The sequence below is a fragment of the Dipodomys spectabilis genome, unplaced genomic scaffold (assembly GCF_019054845.1).
Source record: "Dipodomys spectabilis isolate Male_0828 unplaced genomic scaffold, ASM1905484v1 ptg000081l, whole genome shotgun sequence".
In the NCBI taxonomy this organism is placed as follows: domain Eukaryota; kingdom Metazoa; phylum Chordata; class Mammalia; order Rodentia; family Heteromyidae; genus Dipodomys; species Dipodomys spectabilis.
Genome location: NW_024870758.1, coordinates 941,313 through 966,263, shown reverse-complemented (window position 1 = coordinate 966,263; position 24,951 = coordinate 941,313). Strand labels below are relative to the sequence as shown.

The window sequence follows — 24,951 nt, the reverse complement described above, 5'->3', positions numbered from 1 at the left end:
GTGCTTCCTTGTTATTGTGTTTGTTATAAACACAAGGGAATGGCTAGGATTCGATAAAACTTTATTTACACAAAAAAGCAGTGGGCTAAATTTGGCTCACAGACCGTATTTTGCTGAACATGGCTGCGCTAGGATCTCAAACCAAAGCTTCTAATCCTCTAAAATCAGCAAATACAATTTATCAAACACCTGCCACAGACACCAAACATCCATTTGTAACACAGGCTACAATTTATACTGATATGGAGATGGTACAAGGGTTGTTGCTGATCTATTAACAGGATCTATTCAGACCAGGAATGGATCCCAGCCATACAACATCAGCTCTTCATTCTTTTAAGGTAGTTATCTAAGCAGAGCACTACACAGGGGCTGTTTGAGGCCAACAAAAAGAAAGCAGATATGGAGGAAGAGTTGGCCAAAGCTCTGTTAGCCTGAGCTGCTGACCTTTTAAGGTAGGGCCTGATCTTATGATCTCCCCAGTGAAGTGAAGTGTCCCAGTTCCCAGTTATACCACAGTTATACCACAGAGCAACCTGAAATCTCCAAGTCTCATCCAGTAATCAGTTGTCAGAGATGCCTGTCAATGTTTGTAGATGAAGCACATGTCATCATAATGGCTCTCCAGCTTCCCAGAACTGGCCCTGGACCACACTAATCCTCTCACTCAATCCAGTTTGCTATTTTCCAGAACTGGGAGCCAGAGAGAAGGCTAGGCTGCCAAATCTGAAATAACAAAATCCAATCATCTGCTTTAAAACATCCCAAAGTTAGTGTTAAGATGGTGTTTGTTTCTGTTAACTTTTAGTACAGCAGTTATCCAAGGTAGCAGAGAAAGGATACAAATATCTGCTCATGTCTGGAGATATTTTTAATTACCACAACTAGGGATATGCTATTGGCATCTTGTGTAAAATTTTTATGCACAAGTAATCTCCCTAAAAAAAAAAAAGACATCTGGCTCAACATGCCAATAGTATTAGGTGAGAAACCCTGTCTTAGTGTGATCTCCCCACAGTATGGTCCCAAATTCCTAAGACATATACATACTCTCCAATTACATTTCAGAAACTCAACTCCAGAGACCCCTTACTTGAGTGACATGTCAAGTAGGTGTTATAAAAGAGTCCTAGCAGTGCAAGGTAGATCATTGAAGAGGTCTGTTTGACTGGGTTTTTTGTTGTTGCTGTTGTTTTTGAGAAAACCCATGAACAGCTTTGTGAAAATTCATCTATAAAAGGAACAGGCTAAGCTAGATGCTGGTGGCTCATGTCTATAATCCTAGCTACTTACGAGGCTCAGACCTGAGGATCATGGTACACAGCCAGCCTGGGCAGTTAATCTGCAATTAACTACCAAAAAACCCTAGAAGTGGAACTGTGGCTTAAGTGGTAAGAGTACTAGCCTTGAGGAAAAAAAAAGAAAAGAAAGATGCTTAGGGACAATGCTCAAGCCCTGAGTTCAAGACCCAGGACTAACACAATTAAAAAAAAATTAAAAATACAGATTGGAAATGTTATAGCAGATAGAAGCCAATGGGTAATTTTAAAATATACCCAGTTAGCGGGGCACCGTGGCTTGCACATGTAATCCTAGCTATTTAGGAAGCTGAGATCTGAGGGTCTCAGTTTGAAACTAGTCTAGACAGACAAATCCAAGAGACTCTGATTTCCAATTAGCCAGCAAAAGCCAGAGTGGAGGTGTGGTTCAAGTGGTAGAACACCAGCCTTGAGTAAAAAGAGGCAAGCAAGAATGTGAGATTCTGAGTTCAAGCCTCAGTACCAGCATAAAAAAAAAATAAAAAGGGAAGTGAACCTAGTTTTTCAGCATGTTCTCTCAAAAACAGAACCTTATTTTCTTAATTCATTGCATCAAAAAGGTAGTTTCATGTAAACCTTGAAAGAGCACATTAAAGGCATACAGTATATCATCATTTCAAGTAATATGCGCTGAACCACACTCTTCCTCATAATTAACCATGTTCTCCTTACACACACACACACACACACACACACACACACATACACACACACATCATGGATCTTTCTGAAAAGGAAAAACATGCATATATTATTGAGTGTGACATCCTATGTTTCAAAGGAAGCTGAATGCAACTGAACCACGGCTGTACTTTTTCAATGGCCATCATTTGAATTCTACATGCTGCAGAGTGTATGCCTTGACTGGTTACAAAGCACAAAACAACCTTCCTACATTCCCCCAACTCTAACCTTACATCTCATCCATGCTACAAGTCCCAAACACTGAGACCACTGAAGCCTTGATTCAATGATTCTGACATTGAGAATAGCAACAGATCCCTCTCTGGAGCATCAGTCCACTCGGGATACTCAGGGACCACAGAACCAGAGATGTAATTCTCCAGGACATAATGTGATCTCAATTAAAAAACCTATCCAAAAGACATACACTGAAATGTTATTTTATATACTGTCTGGAGTAGTAGACATAAGTGTGACTGTTTTTCTCCTGCTCTCTCTGCCTATCTATAGTTTCCCACTTTTTCTATATTGAGCATAACTTTTGCTAAAAGGAAAAATAAGATATACTCCACGTATTTCTTTAAATTCTATGTCATTTCAGAAAGGATTTAAGGCACTTAAGAATAGGCACCAAGTACCAAAAAATTCTTCCAAAGTGACATCAATTAGAGACAAGGGACAAGAAATAAGAGCAGTAAAATCTGGGTAACCAAAGGTTAAAACCATTAAGGCAGCAGACAGTGGCGGAAAAGCAGCACACGTTAGGCTCTAAGCTTACTGACATCTATAAAGGGGGGAAAAATAATCCCTTCCACCCCCTCAGTTCACTCCCGTTATTCCTAATTAAGTTATGTTTAATGGTAGATAATAAGAAAGTTTATCAGCATCCCCTGAACATATCCCTTTAGAGGCCATAGAGTCCAGAAATGTGAGCCAGCCATCAGCAATCACCATCTGCACTTAACAACACTGTCCACCCTGTCTGGGGAAAGTCTATCTACAAGAGCTCAGAATCTCCCAAATGGCACTGTGATACATTTCTGAGGATGTCCCTCTGTGTGTAATCATGGCTCATAAAGGCAGGATTACTGAATTCATGGCAAGTCCATGTCTGGGAGTACCCTGGCACCCATTCAAGATCAAGGTAGGCTCAATGTATGGCCCATGTTATCATGCTTACCATAAGCTGTCATGACACCAGCATATGGCCCATCCACGACATTCCTGTTTTCTTCTGCCAATGCCTTGATGTACCTTTTGCTGAGGTCCAGGATCTGCTCCCGCAGCACAGAGCTACTTTCGGGCTGAGTTCGCTGCTGGATGGTGAAATGCAGAAGCATCATCCCCCAAATGAAGCCAAAAGTCACCAAGAAGAAGCCCAGCTTCTGAGAGGACAACTTCCAGGGAGTAAAGAGAGCCATTGCTCTCCAGTAACTTTACTAGTTCTTGGCTCTCAACACAAAGAAGATAAAGTTAAGTTCATGATGTAGGCTGGGTCTGCGAGTCCGTGGGTCTCACTCAGGCTCCTGCATCAGGCAACTTCCTTTCTTTGCTTCCATTCTGCTGTAAAAGAGGGAAAATGTTTAGCAAAGTGGTCATGGCAAAGCACAACAAGATATTAACCAGAAGCCATGATTCACCCAGACTGCTCTGCATCAAATGTCGGCTTCCTGTTCTTAATGTGTTGGTTCGGTATCTTAGGTTATGATTCAGGATCTGTAAGCGGAGGGGAAATCTGGTGAGGTGACAAAAGCTGTGCAAATGCAGAGAGGGAAGTGTGTCTGAATGTGTTAACAGGTGTAAGCAGGGCTGTTCCCATCTGGACCTCATTCAAAACAGGAAGTTTGTTTTGCAAGGTGGAGAGGAGATGGAAGGAGATTTTCACCGTACGTCAGCAAAAACCCAGGTGGAGGGTGGAGTCCTCTCGCCCCTGTGCGTCTGGTCTGTAACTTGAGCTTACAAAGTCAGTATGCACTTTGGGCAAGGATGAGAGCAGGCAATTGGACAGGTGAGCAAGAAAATGATGGTTTTTGAAGGATAGCTGATGAGCTAGGGGGACAGGGTTCCATTTTATTTAAGGGCAGCCAGTTTTTATTATCTGTATTTACAGATAGAGGCCAGCAAGTGATCTCCCTGTATCAGCACAGGGGGTGTGGTCAGTGCTGTTTTCTGTTCTAGCTTTTCTTTTTGCCTCACAGTTGCTAAGCACAGACTCTACCACTGAGTTCCTTCTTCTTGCCCCAGCTAGCTCGAGCTAAAGTTGTACCTCACTGCTCTAGCACAGGAAACTTGAAGGACCTGGCTGACTGCTTTTTACTGTGGTTCTCACTTTCACTCCTACCCGGAGGCAAACGAAGAGTCAAAAGGCAAGTGCCTCAATAGTATGATGGCCAGATTCCATTTGGTACCTGCACAGACTGGTCCAATGACAAAACATCAGAGCTGCTCAGCAAGTGGGGTTTGAGCATAGGTTGCAAAGAGGCATGGGTATGTTCAGCAAGAGTCCTGGACCCAAGAACCAGTCAGCTAACAAAAGTACTCTGCCAAGGAAAGGCTGAGCAAGGATCTCCTACATGAGTGTGAGCCAGGCCGTATTTCAGAGTGTGCATATTTTAGTTTAAAGTGTTCCTCCTTGCAACCAACTGAAGAAAAGAAGGCAGGAGGATCCTGAAAAAATTAGCATTCGTAGCAGTGCTATTGGTCTGCTTTCCACTGCCTTCCCCTTGCCTACCAACAGAGTAACTGGTAGTTGGTACTTCCACTAATAATAAATACTAAATAAATTCTAGCTATTTTCTGGGCATTGTGAAGATTTTTTTAATTAATTTATTTTTTTTTTCATTGGTCATGAGGCTTGAACTCTGGGCCTGGGTGCTGTACCTCAGCTCTTCAGCTTAAGGTGAGTGCTCTACCGCTTGAGCCACAGTACCACTTCGGGTTTTCTGGTGTATGCTTATTATTATTTATTATTATTATTGAAGATAAGAGTTTCAGGGATTTTCCTGCCCAGGCTGGCTTTGAACCATGATCCTCAGATCTCAGCTTCCTAAGTAGCTAGGATTACAGTTGTGAACCACCAGCACCTGGCAAGAATTTTTTCAAGAATATTTTTAAGTGGCTTGATTAAGTCCTCATAAGAAAGTTACACACTAGGAAGAAATAATATTATCATCTTCCCTTCAAGAGATACAAATGAGAGAATACAGATATAAGGAGATCACTTAGAAAAGTTACCCAGCTAGGTGACAGGGGAGGGATAATCTGAGGATGGCCCAAGGATCAATAAACCTTCTTCACTTCTACTTCCCTACTGGTCTGTTGATGTAAAGCCAAGAATGGTGGGTCCATTATTAGAGGTTTGGAAAGCAACAAAACAGAATATGTAAGAGTCTATGTATAGTTGTTGACCATAGACATGATAACTTATATTGCCACACATATCAACTGCAATTTACTAAAACATAATGTACTATACATTTGATGTAGTCTAGGAATTCAGAAAAGACGGTGAGATTGTGTGTGACAATACAGACAACTATGCCTTTGAATGGAGTAGATCCTATAAAAAAGGGTTCTGGGTGCCAGTGGTTCATGCCTGTAATTCTAGCCACTCAAGAGGCTGAGATCTGAAGATCATAACTTGAAGCCAGCCTAGAAAAGTCTGTGAGACTCTCCAATAAACTACCCAGAAAAAGCCAGAAGTGCCTCTGCAGTGGCTCAAGTGATAGAACATTAGCCTTAAACACAAAGAGGCTTGGGACGGCACCCAGGTACTAAGCTCAAGCCCCAGGACTGGCAAAAAATGGGGGGGATAGTTCTATGTAGTTTCACAAAGTCTATATAATATAAATATCTAATATCTAGCTCTTAGCCAAAAAGGTTTGCTGACACTGGAATTCTAGGCTCCTGATTTTCAAAGTGTGGTCCCTTACCTCAGCAACAGCTAGAGCACCGATGAGAAAAGCAGATTTCCAAGCCTCACTGCATAACTACAGAATCAACAATTCTGGAGGTGGGCTGAGCAAATTAAGCTCCAATAACCTCTTTAGATGATTCTGACAAATGCTCAATGTCAGAGCCCCTGTACAAGGTAGCCAGATTCCAGGGGCATGTATCCCATTGCTGTGTAATGTACTATAAGACCAAAAGTTCTGTCTTCCATTACTTTTTAAGTTCCTCTATCCCCCTGTTACCTATATTACTTGCTGGTTTGCTTATTACCATAAACCTTTCATAAACATCTTCCCATCTCCGTTCAAGCTGTTCCTTTACCTGGCTGGCCTGGTTCATGTGCCAATCCAAGTTCAGAGTATTATCTAATCCCTACCTCCAGTTCTACCTGTATCAAACCAGGATCCTCACTGTTCTAGCCCACAGAACTCCTTCCCTGCTCTTAAGTTGTAGGGGGAAAAAAAAAACAAAAAAAAAAACTGTCTACCCTTGATTGTTTACTAGTTTCTATCTCCCCGCTCCTAAACAGATCTGTGTATCAAAAACTTATTCCTCAGACCATGATAAATGTTCAGGAGGAGGAACGTGGTGGGAGGAGCTTAAGTAACTGGGTACATGACTTTCCTCTCTGATTTCCTGGCTACCATGAGGTAAACCAGACTCCTCAGCCACATACTTCACTGTGATTTACTGCCTTGCCATAGGACTAAAAGCAATGGCCCAACCTATGACAGAATGACACCTCCCCAATGATGAGCTGAAATTCACCTTTCCTCTTTAGCTGATTTTCTCGGGTATTTTGTCACAGTGATACTAAAGTGACTACCACAGTAAAATTCCATGTCATTGTTTAAGGGGCCCTCCAGGCACACAGACACAGATACTCCTTCCAATTACACTGGGTACCTGTGAATAAACCATCGATAAGTTGAAAATACTAAGAGGAAAATGCACTTTTTAGCCTAACCTATCTTAATCATGCTCAGAACACTTATATTAGTCTACAACTGATTTAAAAAAATCAACTGACACAAAGCCTACTTATTATAATAAAGTGCTACGTAACTCATGTAATTCATTGAATAGTACACTGAAAGTGAAAAAACAATAATTGTACATGTGCTTTCTCACCACCCTAAAGTCAGTAACTTTAAGTCAAACTATTATAAATCAGGAACTGTCTTCATGAATATTTTTGGAGAAAGATACTGGTCATTGGGGCACCATAAAAATGTTACCTAAATGACATTATCATGGGAGTCACTGTGTTCTAAGGGTATCCACACTCAGGAGGCTGACAGACATCCCTCTGCTACCACTAGTTCCTCAGGAAGTAGCTATACTTCCTTTCTGACAACCATAATCATTAGTCACCCTGAAAAGAGATTGTCTGAGGGCAAGAAAATGAGGTGTTACACATAGCCTTCTGATGACTTTCTTTGAATATTTTAGGACAAGAATTACCTACCAACATTCAGGAAGGCCCTCTCCTCTTCCTTAATTACCCCACTGAAATAAACAATACTCAAGGCTGCACAGTTAAGCCACAAAGAGGTCAAAGGCAGGAGCTAGACACAGTCTTTGCTAGAAGGCAGAAGGCTTCTAAATCCTAGCCTTATGAAGGCCAAGACCCCACCACCCCTGCCATGCGGTGCATTGATGGGGCACACAGATGGGCAAGAAAACATCTAACTATAATTTTTCTAGCAGAGAGTATAAAGCACAAATCCCTAGCTATAAGGAGTTCAGAGCACTTAAGGGCCTAGATTTTAAGTGAAGAACTGCCAGGAATGTTCTTTTCTCTGGTGGAATGTAAAGTGTGAGATAACAGTCTATCAGCATACACAAAGATTCACATTAGAATTCATGTCTGCAATTCCTATTAAGAAGACAGAATTCAAGACTTTGCAAAAGCATTATTCAAAAGACACCCCTATCTCATAGAGTAATAGGAGGATAATGAGGAGGATATAGGACAATCATCCTTACAAAGATTCTTAGTGCCTTGAAAGAACTTAATGATGATCATCAGTAATAGACACACAATTAATAGAGAGGCCTCAGAACAACGGTGATCAAACAGTAGTCATTCAGCTCAAAATCTGTCTGCCTCCAGATTTAGCAGTTGGGTGACATAGGTAAGCAGCTACAAGAAGGATTACACTATGTATCTCAGAAGACCTTGTTGCTAGGCAGAGAAATGAAATGTCCAGGGCCATGACTTCACCAGTTCACTTCAAGGCAAGTTTGCACCGTCTGTTTCTACTATTAACCTCCATCCCCTACTTCCTTCCTTCCACTCACTCTGTAACACAGTAACATCTGGCTTCCCCTTTAACAAATGTGGTCAAAGATCTCTGTCAAAGAAATAAATCAGTTGTCCTATTTTTTTTTTTAGAGCACATAAAAAGACGTCCAACATCATTAATCATTAGGAGAAAGGGAAATCAAAACCACAATGAGATACCACTTTACACTCATTAGGATGGTAAAAAAAAAAAAAAAAGAATACAGGTAATTATTGTTGGAGAGAATGTGGAAAACTGTCATCTTCATACATTGCTTGAAATGTCTCAAACATTTAAAGAGGGAGTTACCATGTGACTCAAACAATTCTGTTCCCAGGAATTCTCCCAAGAGAAGTGTAAACATACGCCCACACAAAAATTTTTACATGAATTTCATAGCAGTATTCTTTATAACAAATTAAAACAACTTAAAATGCCCATCAACTACCATATGGACAAAGAAAACTGGTATGTCCATAACAGGATATTAAGTGTAATAAAGGAGATAAAGAAGTAACTATGTTACAGCATATATAACCCTGAGATAAAGAAGTAACTATGTTACAGCATATATAACCCTGAGAACATCTTGCTAAGTGTGTGTGTGTGGGGGGGGGGGGGGGGGAAACATCTCACTGAATCCCATGTATTAAATGATTCCCTGTATATGAAATGCCTAGAATAAGCAAAACTAGAGAGAGAGAGAATACACTAATAGTTGCTTAGAAATGGGAGGGGTGTATAAGAGAGGAGTTGTAAGGGGAGATCTAAGGTGTCCAGTTTCCTTTTGCCATTACCATTCACAATCAGGTGATTCTGGGCTTCCACTACTCTGAACCCAAACATGGCACAAGAAAATGCAATGAATTAAAATGCAGCCTAGGGTACTACCATTGAATCTGCTGAGGGAAACAACCAAGTGCAATTACACCAGTTGTATCACACCAGAACCCACATCCTGCCTTGCAATACTAATATGGTCTCCATCGAACCAGGCTCACACTACCATTACCACCACAATCTCAGAAGGAAAAGAGCTGTACTGATAGGAGATGCAAACCAGACCCACAATTTGTGGTCTGCAGGAACTGGTATGTTAAATGCCACATTCTATCATCCTGGCAGGGTAGAGAATCAGCAGGTGATAGGTATTCTTGGTGTAAGGAAGACATGCAGGATGAGTAGTGAAGGCAGGGGAGAAGATTCTGACTCTACTCTGTTAAAATGAGCTGCAGAAGAGGAGGAAGCTTATTTCTCCAAAATAAGTCCACATTCGTGAAAGATCCTGAGGTCACCCTGTATGCCTGGGCATACAGATTCAGTGCCACCAACCTGAACTCAACCAGAGGGCCCATCTAGCAGTTGCCTGGACTTCCATTACCATCCCCAACGGCTTTGCTGACCTCCTGACTCTCCACCCACACATATGAACAAGACCCTCACTTCTACTTTCACAATCTCAGTCCTTTTCTTTGTAAACCGTATGTCACATTCTTATTGAAAACCCTAAAAAAGAAAAAGAAAAAGAAAACCCTCTGCTCCCTTTGCAACCAGCTGTACTGGTTTTAGGCTGAGTTACTAGTTGAAACACACCAGCTCCAGCAACACACCTGTGCTGTGTTTGATTTTATACAGTCCATCCCCCTTTACATTTGAAACCATCAAGTGAGGAAGTTCTGACTTTCACTTATGCACATTTTATTCCCAATGTAAACTGGAGAAAGGAAGACTTCAACCCTATTTGTCTAAGTGGGTATGCACCCTGCAATTTTGCTGGCCGCTTGGTAAAGTGCAGGCCTCCATTTCTGGTACCAGTAGCACAATTTCCAACAGCTTAACAAGGGAATTGAAGCTGGATCCAGAATTCATAACTTCCTGCCTTCTCCCAGATCTTCCCACACTCCTTTCCTACCCACCTTCTGAGCTCTGTCATTCACATATGACTGTCTACACTAGAGGGCTAGGCAAGGATGAGAACCAGTTGGAAATGAATGCCTTGACTTTATTCTAAATATTCTTGGATGTACACATTATTGGAAGGTAGACAATGGAAAAGGAGGACAAAAGTATGCAGCTGTCACTACTAGATCGTATAAGATTCATGTCCTGTTTCATTCACCAGAGCCTTAAGTTATTCACAGCTAAAGGAATTCCCATGAAATCACAGTGGACCTACAAAAACCCCAAAGAATTCTGAAAACATCAAAATTGATGCAAACAGCATGAGTTCTTGAAAAATGAAATAAAACCCTCTAATTGAGGATTTTTCTGTTTGAGGACTACTGATTTGAGGTTTGTTCTCATAAGGGGGAAAGGTGGGAGATGTTTCACCTATGACCTCTAGCCATCAGTTACCAGAGTAGTTAGTCCATAACTGGGAAGCCGTAACAAGTGAAAATGTGGCCACTTTTCCTCCCCATCTGCCTTATCAAGGACCCTGGTTGAGAGACACTGGCTTAACCAATCAGTGGAGCCTTTCTCACTTTAGGAAGATGCAGAGGTTAGCCTATAGGCTACGCTGCAGAGTGTGAGAGAGAACAATCCAAGTGGCTACAGGAGCCCATCACTACTCTGATGAAAGGCAGGCTTCCAGACCTGTGCTAGGCCTGGGAAGGCCACAGAGTGAAGAGAGGACTGAGCTCCAGCATTGTTCCAAACTAACCAATACATGTTCAGTTCCCTTCAATACTATAACATTTGGTACCAGCTGAAGAGATCATCCCTAGGCTAATTTACTAATTTTATATGGCACTGAGGCTTCTCTCCAGAAAGATCTTGGACCATAATCAACTGGCACAGCAAGGAAACATGTGAGAAGATTCAATCTGGATGACAGACAAAAAAAAAAACCCAAAAAACCAACAACACACACACACACACACACACACACACACACACACACACACACACACACACACACACACACACACACACACACACACACACACACAGAGGATTGTCATCTGGCTTCCTGCCCAGGAAATGAGGAATTGTCATACTGTCATTATGAGAGGTTGGCAATGACTAAGGAGAAACAAAATAGTATATGAAAAGATCACACAGCATGTGAACTTGTTAGAAAGATCTCCTCAGCATTAAATGAAAATGCTCAAAAAATTCACTACCACTCAGAGCTAAAGGACAATAAAGTCACAAAGGATCTTTATGACAAGCACCAAGTGCACCCGCTTCACTGACGATCAACTTCCAGGCAACCAGAACCAAATGCCAACAGAACCAAATGCCTCCAGTATTTAATTAAAAAAAAAAAGTCACAAAATTCACCAGTTATTTAAAAAACATGAGACTAAGCCGGGCGCTGGTGGCTCACGCCTGTAATCCTAGCTACTCAGGAGGCTGAGATCTAAGGATCGTGGTTCAAAGCCAGCCTGGGCAGGAGAGACCGTGAGACTCCTATCTCCAATAAACCACCAGGAAACCGGAAGTGGCGCTGTGGCTCAAGTGGTAGAGCGCTCGCCTTGAGCTGAAGAGCTGAGGGATGGCGCCCAGGCCCAGAGTTCACGATCGACCAAAAAAAAAAAAAAAACATGGGACTATGCTGTCAAGCTAAACTTGGTGCTCCACCCCAAGAGTGTTTTATTCCATCTGTGAAAAAGCATCATGACCATCAGATTAAAATCTAGCTCAAGCCAGGTGTCAGTTGCTCACACCTGTAATCCTAGCTACTCAGGAGGCTGAGAACTGAGGATCTCGTCACACCTGTAATCCTAGCTACTCAGGAGGCTGAGAACTGAGGACCTAGGTTCAAAGCCAGTCCAGGCAGGAAAGTCCGTGAGACTCTTATCTCCAATAAAACAGGAAGTGGCTCAAGTGGTAGAGCACTTGTCTTGAGCTGAAGAGATGAGGGATAGCGCCCAAGCCCAGAGTTCAAGCCCCACCACTGACTAAATAAATAAATAAATAAAATATAGCTGATGTATGAGGAGCTAGACCTAACGCGCACACACACACACACACACACACACACACACACACACACACACACGGAATCTGCAATGGTTGCTCAAAGGCTTTTCAGATGAAAACCTTAGAATTCTTTTTTTTTAATGTGTTTTATTGTAAAAATAGTGTACAGAGGGGTTACAGTTACATGAGTAAGGTAATGAGTACATTTCCTACTGAGTATTGTTACCTCCTCCTTTGTTTTTCCCCTACTATCCCTTCCAATCCCACCTCCCTACTCCCCCCCTCCCCAAGTTGTAAAGTTCGTTTTCTACATAGTGTCTTATACATCTCATTGTTACAATGGGTCATCCTGTATCCTTGTTTCAGCATTTTGTTATATGTTAGGAAATGGAAAGACTTGGAAAAACTTATATTAAGTGAAGTAAGCCAGGCCCAAAGAAACATAGGTCCCATGGTTTCCCTTATTTGCAATAACTAGTATAAGTCGAGGACAAGCAGAAAAGGTCAAAAGCTATGTACATATGATCATATAAGATGATGTTAAGTGAAATGAACCCCAAGATAGGGGTTTTTTCTTGCTTGCTATTGTTTTTTAATGTATTTAAAATGTACCATGTGATTTTTTTTTGTTTCTCTTGTGATGTTCTTCCCCCAATGTATAACCCTTGTTTTCCCAGTATTTGATGTTGGTGCCCTGCATCCTGTATATACATTTTTCTAATTTGGGGAGGGGAAGGGGAAAACCTTAGAATTTTTGATTCTCAAATAAGAATTCACATGGAGCACACAATCCAAGCTATGATCATAATTACCTCAGGCCAGATTATTTTTTTTTTTATTTAAGGAAGAACTCTGCAGTTACATGTTGCTTGACAAATCACTTCATCCTCAATTGGTAAAAACTAAGGAGAAGTCAATTTTCCTAAACACAGCAGCAATCTCTAGCAGCAATTTCTGGTCAACCTAGCTGGAACATGTACGTAAGAATAATATGCACAAAACCGAGTTTCACCAGTCTACACCAGTGTACTCATGAAACAACTGACCCTGCTTTGTAATTGTTAATGAGCAGAAAGATTTCTGATTCATTAGACTAAAATCAAAGTTGCATGTGTGTGTGTGTGTGTGCGTGTGTGTGTGTGTGTGTGTGTATATATATATATTCCAACTCTGAATCCTATTAGAGCAAGTAACTCCCAAAAAGAAAGCAATTTGCATTGCTACTCAACATATTCCTTGCATGTCTCAACAATAGACATACCAGGAGACGTGAGCTAGAAGAGTTTTGGTGTTCTATATCTGCTGAGATGCCATTTGGAACACCTGCCTAACCACCACAAATACATTCCTAGTTGGGTTCAAAGAGAACACCCTTCAACTGAATTGTAAGCATCTTTGATCAATGCCTTAATTTTGCATAAGAAGATGTCAACCAATAATTAAGTTTCTAGAAATACTTCTTTAACTCTCAAAGCACATCATAGTGACCTTATGGCTACTGATGATGCTTTACTGAAGAAAACTGTATTTGAAAGATGACTTAAGGGATTTACAAGGCATCTGTTGTTCTAAACCACTTTTGCTGACCTTTTGGTGAGCCAACAAGCTCTTGTTACAGTAATATTCTATCATCCTTTCCCACATGCACTCACAACCACACACCTACATCCTCACGGAAGGTTTTAATCATTTCTTAATTTTCAAACATGATAGGGTATTAAGTTAAAGTTTAATTCATTTTTGAAACAAGGTATTAAAATTATTAGGTTCATCCTGACACCATTTCTGCTGTGTTATATGATTAAGTGGGCAAAAGGTAATTTGTTATTAATGTGTAACACACAGCATTTAATTATGAAAGAAAAAGAAGTATGATTTGTCTATAAAAGACAATTCCAAGACTTTATCTTTGTTAGTATGCATTTGGTGTGGAGACCAAATGTATATTCAAAGCTAGAAAGCACCAGAATTAGTGGCCCTTACATCAAAACTGGGCAAAACAAACAAAAAATGCTCAGTCTTTGGAAATTTCGCATCTGGATTTCAAAACAGATCAAAAGGTTTATAAAGGGAGGACTCTTTACTTCCTCTGGACATTATATGCATACAGAATATGTGCTTTGTTTCCCAGGAAGGAAGAGAAGAGAGTGACCAGGGCTACTCTTTCTTTGGAGTGTTCCTAACAGGAGAAAGGACAACATCTCAGCTCAGAGACAGTGCTTGACACACTGTCTACTCCTGTTCCCATGTATTCAAATTAAGCATGGTGTCCCTAACCACCTTCAGAGCCTACCATCAGCTGCTTGAACATCACAGGGAAGAGAAGAAACATCTAAGGGAAGATAGTAAGTCTTAGACCCAAGTCATGCTTTCCAGCATAGCTTTACACTAGTAGAACTGATTGTGTATTTTATTTTTGTCCTTTCATTCAATTGTTTTTTCATTGGTTCACTCATTCTTTCAGTGCTAGGGTTAAAAATCAGGCCCAATACATGTGGCGTTATAATTTAATCTTCCTCTATTCGCTTTTATGTCTATTATTTCAGAACCCAGAAGTGGCATCTCCAACCCTGCCCCCCAATATGTTTATTTTTTATATATTTTTCTGTTTTGTTTCTAAAATACCAGGATTACACAGGTGGTTTCAGCATCCACTTGAAAGCACTCTTTGCAAATGACATGTTGCAGGTGTATGAAGTTTTAATTCTAGTAAGACAAAATGACAATACTCAAAATACAGTATTTTCTCTTTCTAAATACTGATTTAAAAAAATACTATGTGGGCTGGAAAGGTGGCTCAGTGGTAGAGTGCTTGCCTTGCATGCATGAGGCCCTGGGTTCAATTCCTCAGTACCACATTAGCAAAAAAGCCAGAAGTAGTGCTGTGGCTCAAGTGGTAGAATGCTAGCCTTGAACTGGAGAGCTGAGGGACAGTGCCCAGGCCCAGAGTTCACTCCCCCACTACTGACAAAATAAATAATACTATATGCTATGCCAAAAGAATTTGGATCAAATAAATGAAACTTTTGGCCACATGGATCCAGAGGGAAACTGGCAGAATTCTCAGTATCATCCTCAATAATTTATACAATGACCCATTTCCTAATGCATTCTGTTTTTAACCAACAGTCCATTAGGAATATAAATATCTTTTATTATGATATAACACATAATGGCAAAAAAAAAAAACCTCATAGGTTGTTGGTGTAGAACGCTTTTCTGAATGCCAGAAACTGCTCTATCAAACTCTTGATAAATGCTGGTAAGCTGTCAAATTCTTCCAGCTTTAAGAGATGTAGGATCATATGCATAAGTACATAAATTATTTAATGTCTTTTTAAATATAGAAATGGTAAACTCTAACATCATTACTGTTCAGAATACAAGCTCAGGATATCCTCAAAAATCCTAGGTAAGGGCTCCAAGGAGGGAATGCTTTTCTAGCATTACAAATCCCTGGATTTGATCTGTTTTTGAACCATGTGGCTTAGAAATAGTCTTCAAAGCAATGGAGCAGTGACATTTCTGTCCTGACATAGAAAGCAGTAAAAGTGACATTGAGTATGAGGAGGATGAGGATGAGGATGAGGATGTTAACAATGAAAACAGAGATGGTGGCCAAATGAAACAGGTAGTTGGATTATTGTAGTAAGCATCTCAAAGGTCACAATCTAGGAAGAAGAAAGTTCCCCTTTATGTTAGTACCATGATATCTGAGCATCTGGCTGGATTTCACTGGATTGACCCAATAAAATTATGCAGCCAATGCCACTCCAAGCCACAGAGCCAAAGCCATGGTCCACTTCCAACAAGCAAAGTGGACCCTCTTACATACTTTCTATAGAAACTTTACTCCTAGATCTAATTTTCCCTCTCATATTTTCTCACATACTTTCAATTCACTTTTAAATAAGTCCTTCTTGCTTTCATGTTTCATTTTAGTCTTTTTTGATTATCTAAACCAAAAGGAACCAGGTAGCTGCATCAGATAGAATACAAGCCCCTCTCATCTTTCCCAAAATATGTTTCATTGCTAAGTGCTATGGTTTGGAAGTGGTATGCCTACAATAAAACTCATGCTGATATTTAATTGTCAATCTGGCAGTTTGGGAAGGTGACTGGGTCATAGATGTCACACTTATGAATGGATTTTGTTTCTCAGTACTCCCAGGAACAGTTCCTAGTTCTCACAAGAATAATAAAGCATTCAGTTTTACTTTTGTTTCCTTTGTATGTTCTTCCCCACGATATCCCCTGTTATCACTGTTCTTGTTTTTAGTACCCTGCATCTTGTATATACAGTTGTCTACTTTGTTGAGGGAAAGGGGAATAACAAAATGCTGAAACAAGGATACAGGATGACCCATTGCAACAATGATACCCACAAGACAGTATATTGGAAGTGAACTTTACAACTTTGGGCAAGTGTGGGAGGGGGAAAGGAATGAAGGATGTGGGGGAGAGAAAGGATAGTGGGAGAACCACAAGGGAATGGCTAACAATGATTGACAAGAAATATACTCATCTAACTGTATCCCCTCTGTGCAGCATCTTTACAATAAAATAAAAACTTTTTATAAATCATTCAGGCCAATTTTCCCGGATCTCTCAGATATTCCTGCGATATGGTACCATCTGCCATACGCTGACACATCGTGAGGTCCCTCCTTGATATTCTTACATGTCCTTTTCTCCAAACCAAGGTCTAAAAAACAGCACAAAAATTTGCTTCATACATCACTAAGTGTCACGTGCTCTGTTACAGCAACAAAAATCAAACTAAGACATGCGGCAAACAAGAATTTGGTATCAGCTGAAATTAAAGTTGCTAATCAACTAACAATTAAAATGATCATCCTCCAGTAACATGGTAGATTCAATGTCACCACAAAATCCAGAGAGAGACAGACAGACAGACAGACAGACAGAGACAGAGACAGAGACAGAGACAGAGATAGAGGGAGGGTCAGTAAGTGGGACCAGAACTCTTCAGGAAAGACTAAGTGATTTGCATAAATCCAAGGGAATTGATTCAACGTCTGGCTTTTTGGTTTCCCCTTGGGAATAAAAATTTTAGAAGAATGAGGGGCTGCCTGATGTAGGTAGCAACACCAAAAAGTAACCGCTACTACTGAGGAAAAAGCCCCAAGATACATGAAAGGGAAAAAGACAGTAGTATTGGGACACTTGGCATCAGGGTGAAGAATCTTATGCCTGGGGCATTACTCTATGACCAAGAGTAAGTTTCACCCAATGACATGACTAATAACATAAATGTAACACAGACATGTGTGTTAATTTCAGAAAATACATATGGTTGAACTCTCCAGTTAGCAATGATGATAAAACCTTATGGGTCCAACATGCAAAGATTATATGGCAAGGGAGGAAAAAAACAATCACAGATAGGGTCAAATGCCACACACTCACTGGTTGCCTCTCCTCGGGGCTACAGCTTCCACCAAACTATGTGCTCTATGGACTCTACAACTGTCTCTATTTTAAGTCAACACGATGAGAGCTAAGAGTTAACACATGTCCTCGCACGGAATACCTACTATAAACCTATGGCATAGGTGAAGTGACCCTTCTCCTTTGAGGGAGGAGTAACTGAGGCATAAAAACCTAGGAAGCTGGGGCTGGGAAGGTGGCTCAGTGGTACAGCGCTTGCCTTGCATGCATGAGGCCCTGGGTTCAATTCCTCAGCACCACATAAGCAAAAAAAAAAAAAAGCCGGAAGTGACACTGTGGCTCAAGTGGTAGAGTGCTAGCCTTGAGCTGAAGAGCTGAGGGACAGCGCCCAGGCCCACAGTTCAGGCCCCATAACCAGACCCAAAAACAAAAACAAAACAAAAAAAACCTAGGAAGCCATCTGTTCAAGGCCACAGTCATCAGGTGGCAGAGCCATCATAGACTGGCTACTTAGCCACTGCCCAGATGCCTTACCATCACAGGTTTTCACACTCTGGTCTGCAAAACTCAGGAGATGAATAATAGATCAAGTCAAAAGATCATGAAGGAATAGAATCCCCAACCTGGTGCATGATAATGAGTTTACATATTCTAGTTACTTCTCTTAAGTTGCTCTACTGGAAAGCAGGAAATAATTCAAATAAGGAGCCAGGTAGGTATACGAAAATTTCCTGAGAATTGTTCAAAAACCTCAGTCCTGAACAGTCTCTCCTTCAGCCTCCTACTCCAGTTCTGCTTTTTTCCTTTTGCATTGGGAATTATAACCAAAAACTTCCCAGGTGATCCTGCACACAACCTCTTGTCCCTAGACAATTTAAGACACGATGACAGGAGTTGTCCTGGTATCTGTGGCAGGCAAGGACAAGAATTCAGAACATTTGTATGTGGAATCACACAGTGGGTACTAGATTTCAAACACATAGGTAGGGACATTTAGGCAGTGAACAGAACACACACACACCCCCTTAAGCCTCAGACTATCCTGAAGGAAAGATATTTACTAACATGCTTCCCGAGTTTAGAGAGACATTCTCATTCTTACTGTTTTTCCTTTGGCAACTCCATCGAAGTGATAGGAGAGAATTTTCTATAGAATGAAAACAAGATTCAACTAGATCAAAGAAGAAATGTGACTGTGAGACAAGGGTGTGAGGAAAACATTTGATAGGTGTGACAGGCAGTGCTAAGTATGGAGAACACTGGAGGTTTGACCAAGAGATGGCCCCTGCCCTTAAAAACACCTACCGACACCACATCTCCAGAGCAGCCAGGAAGACGCACAGATCATGGCTCCAGCAGTGGGTCCCAAAGACCTTTGCTCGTTAGAAAGAACCTGCATGGAACTTCACAGAGACACTGGGGCCCAAACCGGCTCAGCCCTTCATCATCTCTTCAACAAGACTTGACACCATGGGATGAAAGTCTAGTCAAAGAAACGTCCTGCAGACCCAATCTCCCTCTGCACTCAGAGCCGAGAAGAAGAGCTCTGAAATGAATGATGGGGGTCACAATACTCAGGATTCCAGGACAGGGGGATGAACCAGTTGCTTTGAACCAGTTGCTTCTATCTTCATCTTGACTTCCTCCTGAATAAAGGGTTTTTATTTGATAGTGCCTTAACATTATTTTAGTCATTTGGGATGACTATACTCAGAGCTTAGAATGTAATTTTGGTAGAAATCAAAAGGGAAAGCAGGTAGATGATGGACATAGATTTACAGTGAGAACTACAGCTGAAGTCATTCCGTAAAAGCCCATCTAACCATGCCTACTCCCTGTTAGCTCTTGCCCCAAATAAAGTAAATCCATGTCCCTCGCTTGTTATGACTACTAGATTTACAGGCCCATTAAAAATGTGTTTTTATAATCACCCCATGTAAAAAAGCCAGGGCTTTAACTATAATAATTTAAATGCCTACAGCAGAGCAGCAGATTGGGAGTGTACTAATACCTTAGCAAAACATGCCTGCTTTAAGAAATGGACCCAGATTTTCCCTAGTGAGTTTATCCACACTAAGGTTATATAAGCTCCCTTAAAGCTGGGTCAGGTCAACTGCTTCCTCAGGTCCTTCATCCATGGTACCTCCATCAAAAGTGGCTCCTGGATGGTGGCTGGTAGTACACACTTATAATCCTAGCTACTCAGGAGGCTAAGATCTGAGGATTGCAGTTCAAAGCCAACTGAGGCAGAAACGTCTGAGAGTCATCTCCATTTAACTATCAAAACATCAGAAGTGGAGGTGTGACTCAAGTCGGAGAGTAGCAGACCTGAGAGAGATAACCAAGCGAGAATATAAGGTCCAGTTATGGAACAACAACAAAACAAACAAACAAAAAGTAGCCTCTGGATCAAGTGGATGTAATACTTTCTCTACCTTCACTAGGTTTTTTCAGTCATTTCAAGAGATTTTACCAATACAAATGCTATCTTTCTTCCTCCCCAAAATTATCAGTCTATTAATTGCTCTAGGAAAGCCAGGAAGGCAATATCATTTAGAGCACACCAAGAGTCCAAAGCTAAGAATTAGTAAGTGAACATGTCCACCTGAGGGGAGAAGAGGTTTGAGGGTAGATGAGAGCAGAAGAGAGATAGGGATCTATGATAAGCCATGGACAATGCGCCCTGCCTAGTCACGGCAGAGTTCTTAGCTCTAGTCAGTTAACAACTGGGAAAAAAGAGAGCCTGGAATGGCCAGGCCTTCTGATCTTTCCAGACACCAGAAACCAAGGGTTTCACTCAAAACTACTTGTTTATGTTATCCTATATCCTAAACTAGTGCGTTTTAAAAGTTATCCTGGTTGGGTCCAATGAAATGTATGTGCAGTCTTCCGGTAGCAATAGTCATACCTTGATCAAGAACTTGACAGTGAAACTGTTCTGCCTCCAAATGCAAGTGAACCCCAGGACCTTGAGCAATTTTATGATCTTTTTCACAGCTCGTTAGTCTCCTTAAAGATGCCTGCTCCTGTATCCTAACTGCTCAACCTTCTCTATAGTTGTTGGCACTGGTGTCAAATACCAATGTCCCTGCTTGTCCCTTTCAAAGTACCCTAAAGAGCATTATCTTCCAGCCTAAGCTACACCCAGTGCAAGCTTGTGAACAGGCCACCCAAATGCTATAATACTAGAAGGAAATTGGAAACAAGTCATCTACTGCCAGCCTTGGAGACTCTGACCGAACAACAATAAAAATAAAAATAAAAACAAAACACAACCATCAAGCAAAGAGAGGTACAGGCCCCAAGATCCATAAAGTGCACAGCAACTTGCCCAGGGCCACAGAAGTTCTTGAAGGTAGGTGAGTAACTTGTCCCAGTGTTGGTATTGGAGGCTCCCCACATCCCACAACCTGTACAACCTGACTGAAGAGGACAGAGACATCTGTCTGTTGTGCACATACCACCATAACCTTATCATCACAGACAGAGATAGAGACAGAGACAGAGAGACAGAGACAGAAAGACAGAGAGAGAGAGACGGAGAGAGACTTGTTAGGATTTGCTCCCTGCTAAGATTGAGACTTCCTGAAGGAAGATCCAAGTCCTTCTGTGAATTGAGAATTAATATTTGTTGAGACTAAGTCCTTATGCAGCTTCGGTCAATAAAGATACCTGGTGGTGTTGGCAAACAGACAGGAGGCTCTGAAACCTGTTCTGTGAAGAACCCAAGTCTTCAGTCCCCCATGGAACGTGCTCTATCTCTTCAGTGTGAGAAATGCCCAGAACTGATCTGATGAGCCACTTTAGCTGGCTGCTTCCTTCTCTCCCCAGACCACAGCTTCTCTCCAACCCTAACGAGATTGTCACACATCAAAAGACACAGTAACCGGTACGATGGGATCTCCTCAGTCAGAGATACACCTCAGAAGGCAGCTTCTCAGCTGTGAAAGCAGTTGGCCTCTCCACTCCCCCTAGGGTGGAAGTTGTACTACTCTGTGTGGATAGAGGAGCAAGTGGGAGTGGCAGGAAGGCTTGGGAATTAGATCAGATTCTAATCTCAGCAATGGCCTAAAACTAGCCCTGTGGCTACTTTGGAAAGTTCCAGAAATGGAGACTAAATATCTCATCCATGATACATCTAGCTCACAGGGTTCTAATTCTTAAAGGGTCTTGCATGGTCTGGCGCTCAAGCCTTGAAGAGAGGTGGGTTACTAAGAAAGTCTCCTGACCCCCAGAGGATCCTTCTGTGAGTCAGCTGGCAGAATTAATCCTCCACCTGCTCTGAAACCATAACATCAGGCTTCACTGATCTCCTTTCATTCTGAAGCAGATTGTGGTTAGCTTTCTGCTCTTCAGTTTCTTGTTTCAAACAATGTAAGCACATCTGTGTGAAACACAGAAAACACAGCCAAGTGTCAGTGAAATGTCACCACAACTGATCCAGAGTCTTTTCCTTTTCTGTCACTTCTGCTTTTTAACCATGAACTTGTTGAGCATTGCCCTCACTCAATTTTTTTCCCCTGCTGTAATTGTTTTTCAGATAGCTCTTTCATTGTTGCCCTCCTGCATAACTGGAATTACAGGTGTGCACCACCATGTCTGACTGATTTGTTTTCAGAAGGACTCTTGCTAGCTTTTTGCCCTATTTCTACCTCCTAAGTCACTGTGATTATAGGCACGGACCACTACACCCAGCCTGTGCCCATCAGTGTAGATGAGTATGCCAAGCAGCCTTTAATGAACAAGCCCAGTTTCTAGGATTGGTCACAATTGCCACTTTAAAGAATTCCCTGGTCAACACACAAAGTCTTAAACCCATCCCACTGAATTCATTATGATCATTAAAAATAACCGCCTTTCAAAATAAAACCACACTTTACAATTCATTGTACAGAGCCATTCCCTGGGAGATGTTATAATTTTATAATCATGACTAAAACATGACCAAAAATAAAACCAGCCTGTGTCTTTACATTTCACAGTCTAAAGAAAAGGTGAAAGCATACTAATGTCTAACAAACAACGCATACTGACATAATTTTAAGCTAACTACATCTTAGGTCCAGAAAGAATAAACATCAGTGCTATTATGCCAGCAAAAAAAAAAAAAAGCCTGTTGTGGCAGTTCTGACTTTTTACATAAGAAAGTTTTGACCTGAGGTCACCAGATGGAATTACACTGTTCAAATACATTCTTGGCATGCTCTGTGGGGATATAATCCACTTTACAAGGATAAACAAGTGGTTGTCCTCAAAACTCAACTTTATATACAAAACACAGCATGATCACCACCATGTCAAAGCATCAAGAATGCTCATGCCATTCCTAAGGTAAAATGTATCCCCAGGTAATCAAGAAATCATCCAATAGTTCCTGGAACCAAAATTGCTCATTTCCAAGCTGGCAAGGGAAGTGGACATTACAAAATATTTCCTAGCTCTGTGGTCCACCTGTTGATATTAATTTCCAGGTCTGGCATATTAGAACATATAACAGTCCCTGCTCAGTCCCTCAGTTTCAATTATGCTTAGTCAACTGCAGCCTGGAAATACTAATGTTTCCACATGGAAGTTTTAGGTTGTATGCCATTCTAAGAAGTTGAAATCCTGTTCCTGACATAAATCTTATTTCTTTGACCACTGTATCCATGCTGTAGATGCTATACACCCGATAGTCTCTTAGTAGCTGCAGGGTAGAACTGTTCTGCTTTATTACCTGTTACTTCCAGAAGGCCCAAATGAAGGAGTGACATTCCTGGTAGAGATGAGAACCAGAAGCATGTAAGAGGTTAAAAATCAACAGACTCATGGATAGTGGCTAACTGGAAGGAATAAGGGAAGAGGCTGCTTGAATGACCTCTAGGATTACATTTGCAGCATTGGAAGAAACATCAGGGTCACTTTGAAACAGAAAAACCAAACCACCCTCTGTGAGGATGAGGGCAGATCCTGAAAGGGATACAACATATATTGCTCACAGTTATCTTCTTTGTTGCACCCTATACAGCATGGCACAGCCAAGTCACTGTTTGGCCACCTGGGTCACTTGGCTGTGCCTGGTCAGACCATTTGTACATCTAACCACAAACTTAGTCATTTGACCCAGGGTACCAACATTGGATAAAGGAATACTCAATTGAAGATACTTCCTATACGACACAGAGGGTCTGTTTGGTAGATCTTGCATTCCTAGTAAAAGAATATGTGTGTGTGGTGTGTGTGTGTGTGTGTGTGTGTGTGTGTGTGTGTGTGTGTGTGTGTATGTAAGTTCTGTGGCTTGAACTCAGGGCCTGGGCATTATCTCCGAGCTTTGCATTCCTAGTAAAAGAATGTGTGTGTGTGTGTGTGTGTGTGTGTGTGTGTGTGTAAGTTCTGTGGCTTGAACTCAGGGCCTGGGCATTATCTCCGAGCTTTGCATTCCTAGTAAAAGAATGTGTGTGTGTGTGTGTGTGTGTGTGTGTGTGTGTGTGTGTGTGTGTGTGTGTGTGTGTGTGTGTAAGTTCTGTGGCTTGAACTCAGGGTCTGGGCATTATCTCCAAGCTTTTGTGCTCAAGGCTATGTTCTCCCACTTGAGCCACAGCTCCACTTCTGGCTTTGGGATAATTAATTGAGGATGAGAATCTCACATATTTTCTTGCCATGGCTGGCTCTGATACATGATCCTCAGATCACAGCCTCCTGAGTAGCCACAATTACAGGTGTGAGCCACCCATACCAGAAACTCTTCAATACTGTTAAGAAATGGCATTCCATACTGCAAAGAAGTCACTATGAGAGACATGAAGACAGCCCAGGCAGCACTTCCAATATGTGCATCATACTATGAGTGGTCATTCACAATGATGCATTTATCACCCACCATGGAGGAACACAGTTTATTTGAAGACTACTTACCAGGTTGAGACCCTTGTTTTGGAAAACACTTTACTAAAATAGAATTCATATGTGATTCAACCATATTAAAATGTGCAATACATTCTTTTTGCACATATTCACAGTTTACAAATACATCAATTTCAGAATATATCACCCTGCAAAGAGCCCATACCCTTTAACCATTTCCTAATTCCTCAGTTTTCACCCAAAGACACAAGCAAGTGCTGATCTAATTTCTTTCTCTATAGATAGACCTATTCCTTTCATAAAGATATAATTATGTGCTTTTTACTTTGTAGATTTCCAAGCTTTATCCACCTTGCAACATGTGTTAGTACATTTTTGTTTATGGCCAAATAATGTTCCATGCTATGGATAACCTCACATTTTTTAGATCAGTTGACTGCAATTCTGAATAGAGTTGCTAGACACATTCACATACAAGTGTGTGTGTGTGTGTGTGTGTGTGTGTGTGTGTGTGTGTGTGTGTGTTT

The 24,951-nt window shown here is 41.2% G+C and overlaps 1 protein-coding gene across 3 annotated transcripts in view; it reads right to left on the bottom strand.

Annotated features, from left to right (window-relative positions):
• Mgat5 (alpha-1,6-mannosylglycoprotein 6-beta-N-acetylglucosaminyltransferase) overlaps positions 1-3,861 on the bottom strand; it is a 228,350-nt gene extending 224,489 nt beyond the window's left edge. The window contains exons 1-2 of one of the 3 annotated variants that reach the window (XM_042683384.1): positions 3,644-3,861; positions 3,184-3,566 (exon numbers count right to left, since the gene is read on the bottom strand). In XM_042683384.1, coding sequence (XP_042539318.1) covers positions 3,184-3,424 — 241 coding nt within the window. In that variant the 5' untranslated portion in view covers positions 3,425-3,566; positions 3,644-3,861. Of the gene's footprint in view, positions 1-3,183 lie in introns of all 3 variants that reach the window. The other 2 variants (XM_042683385.1, XM_042683383.1) reach the window with 2 other exon arrangements.
• Between the last annotated feature and the right edge of the window lie 21,090 nt (positions 3,862-24,951).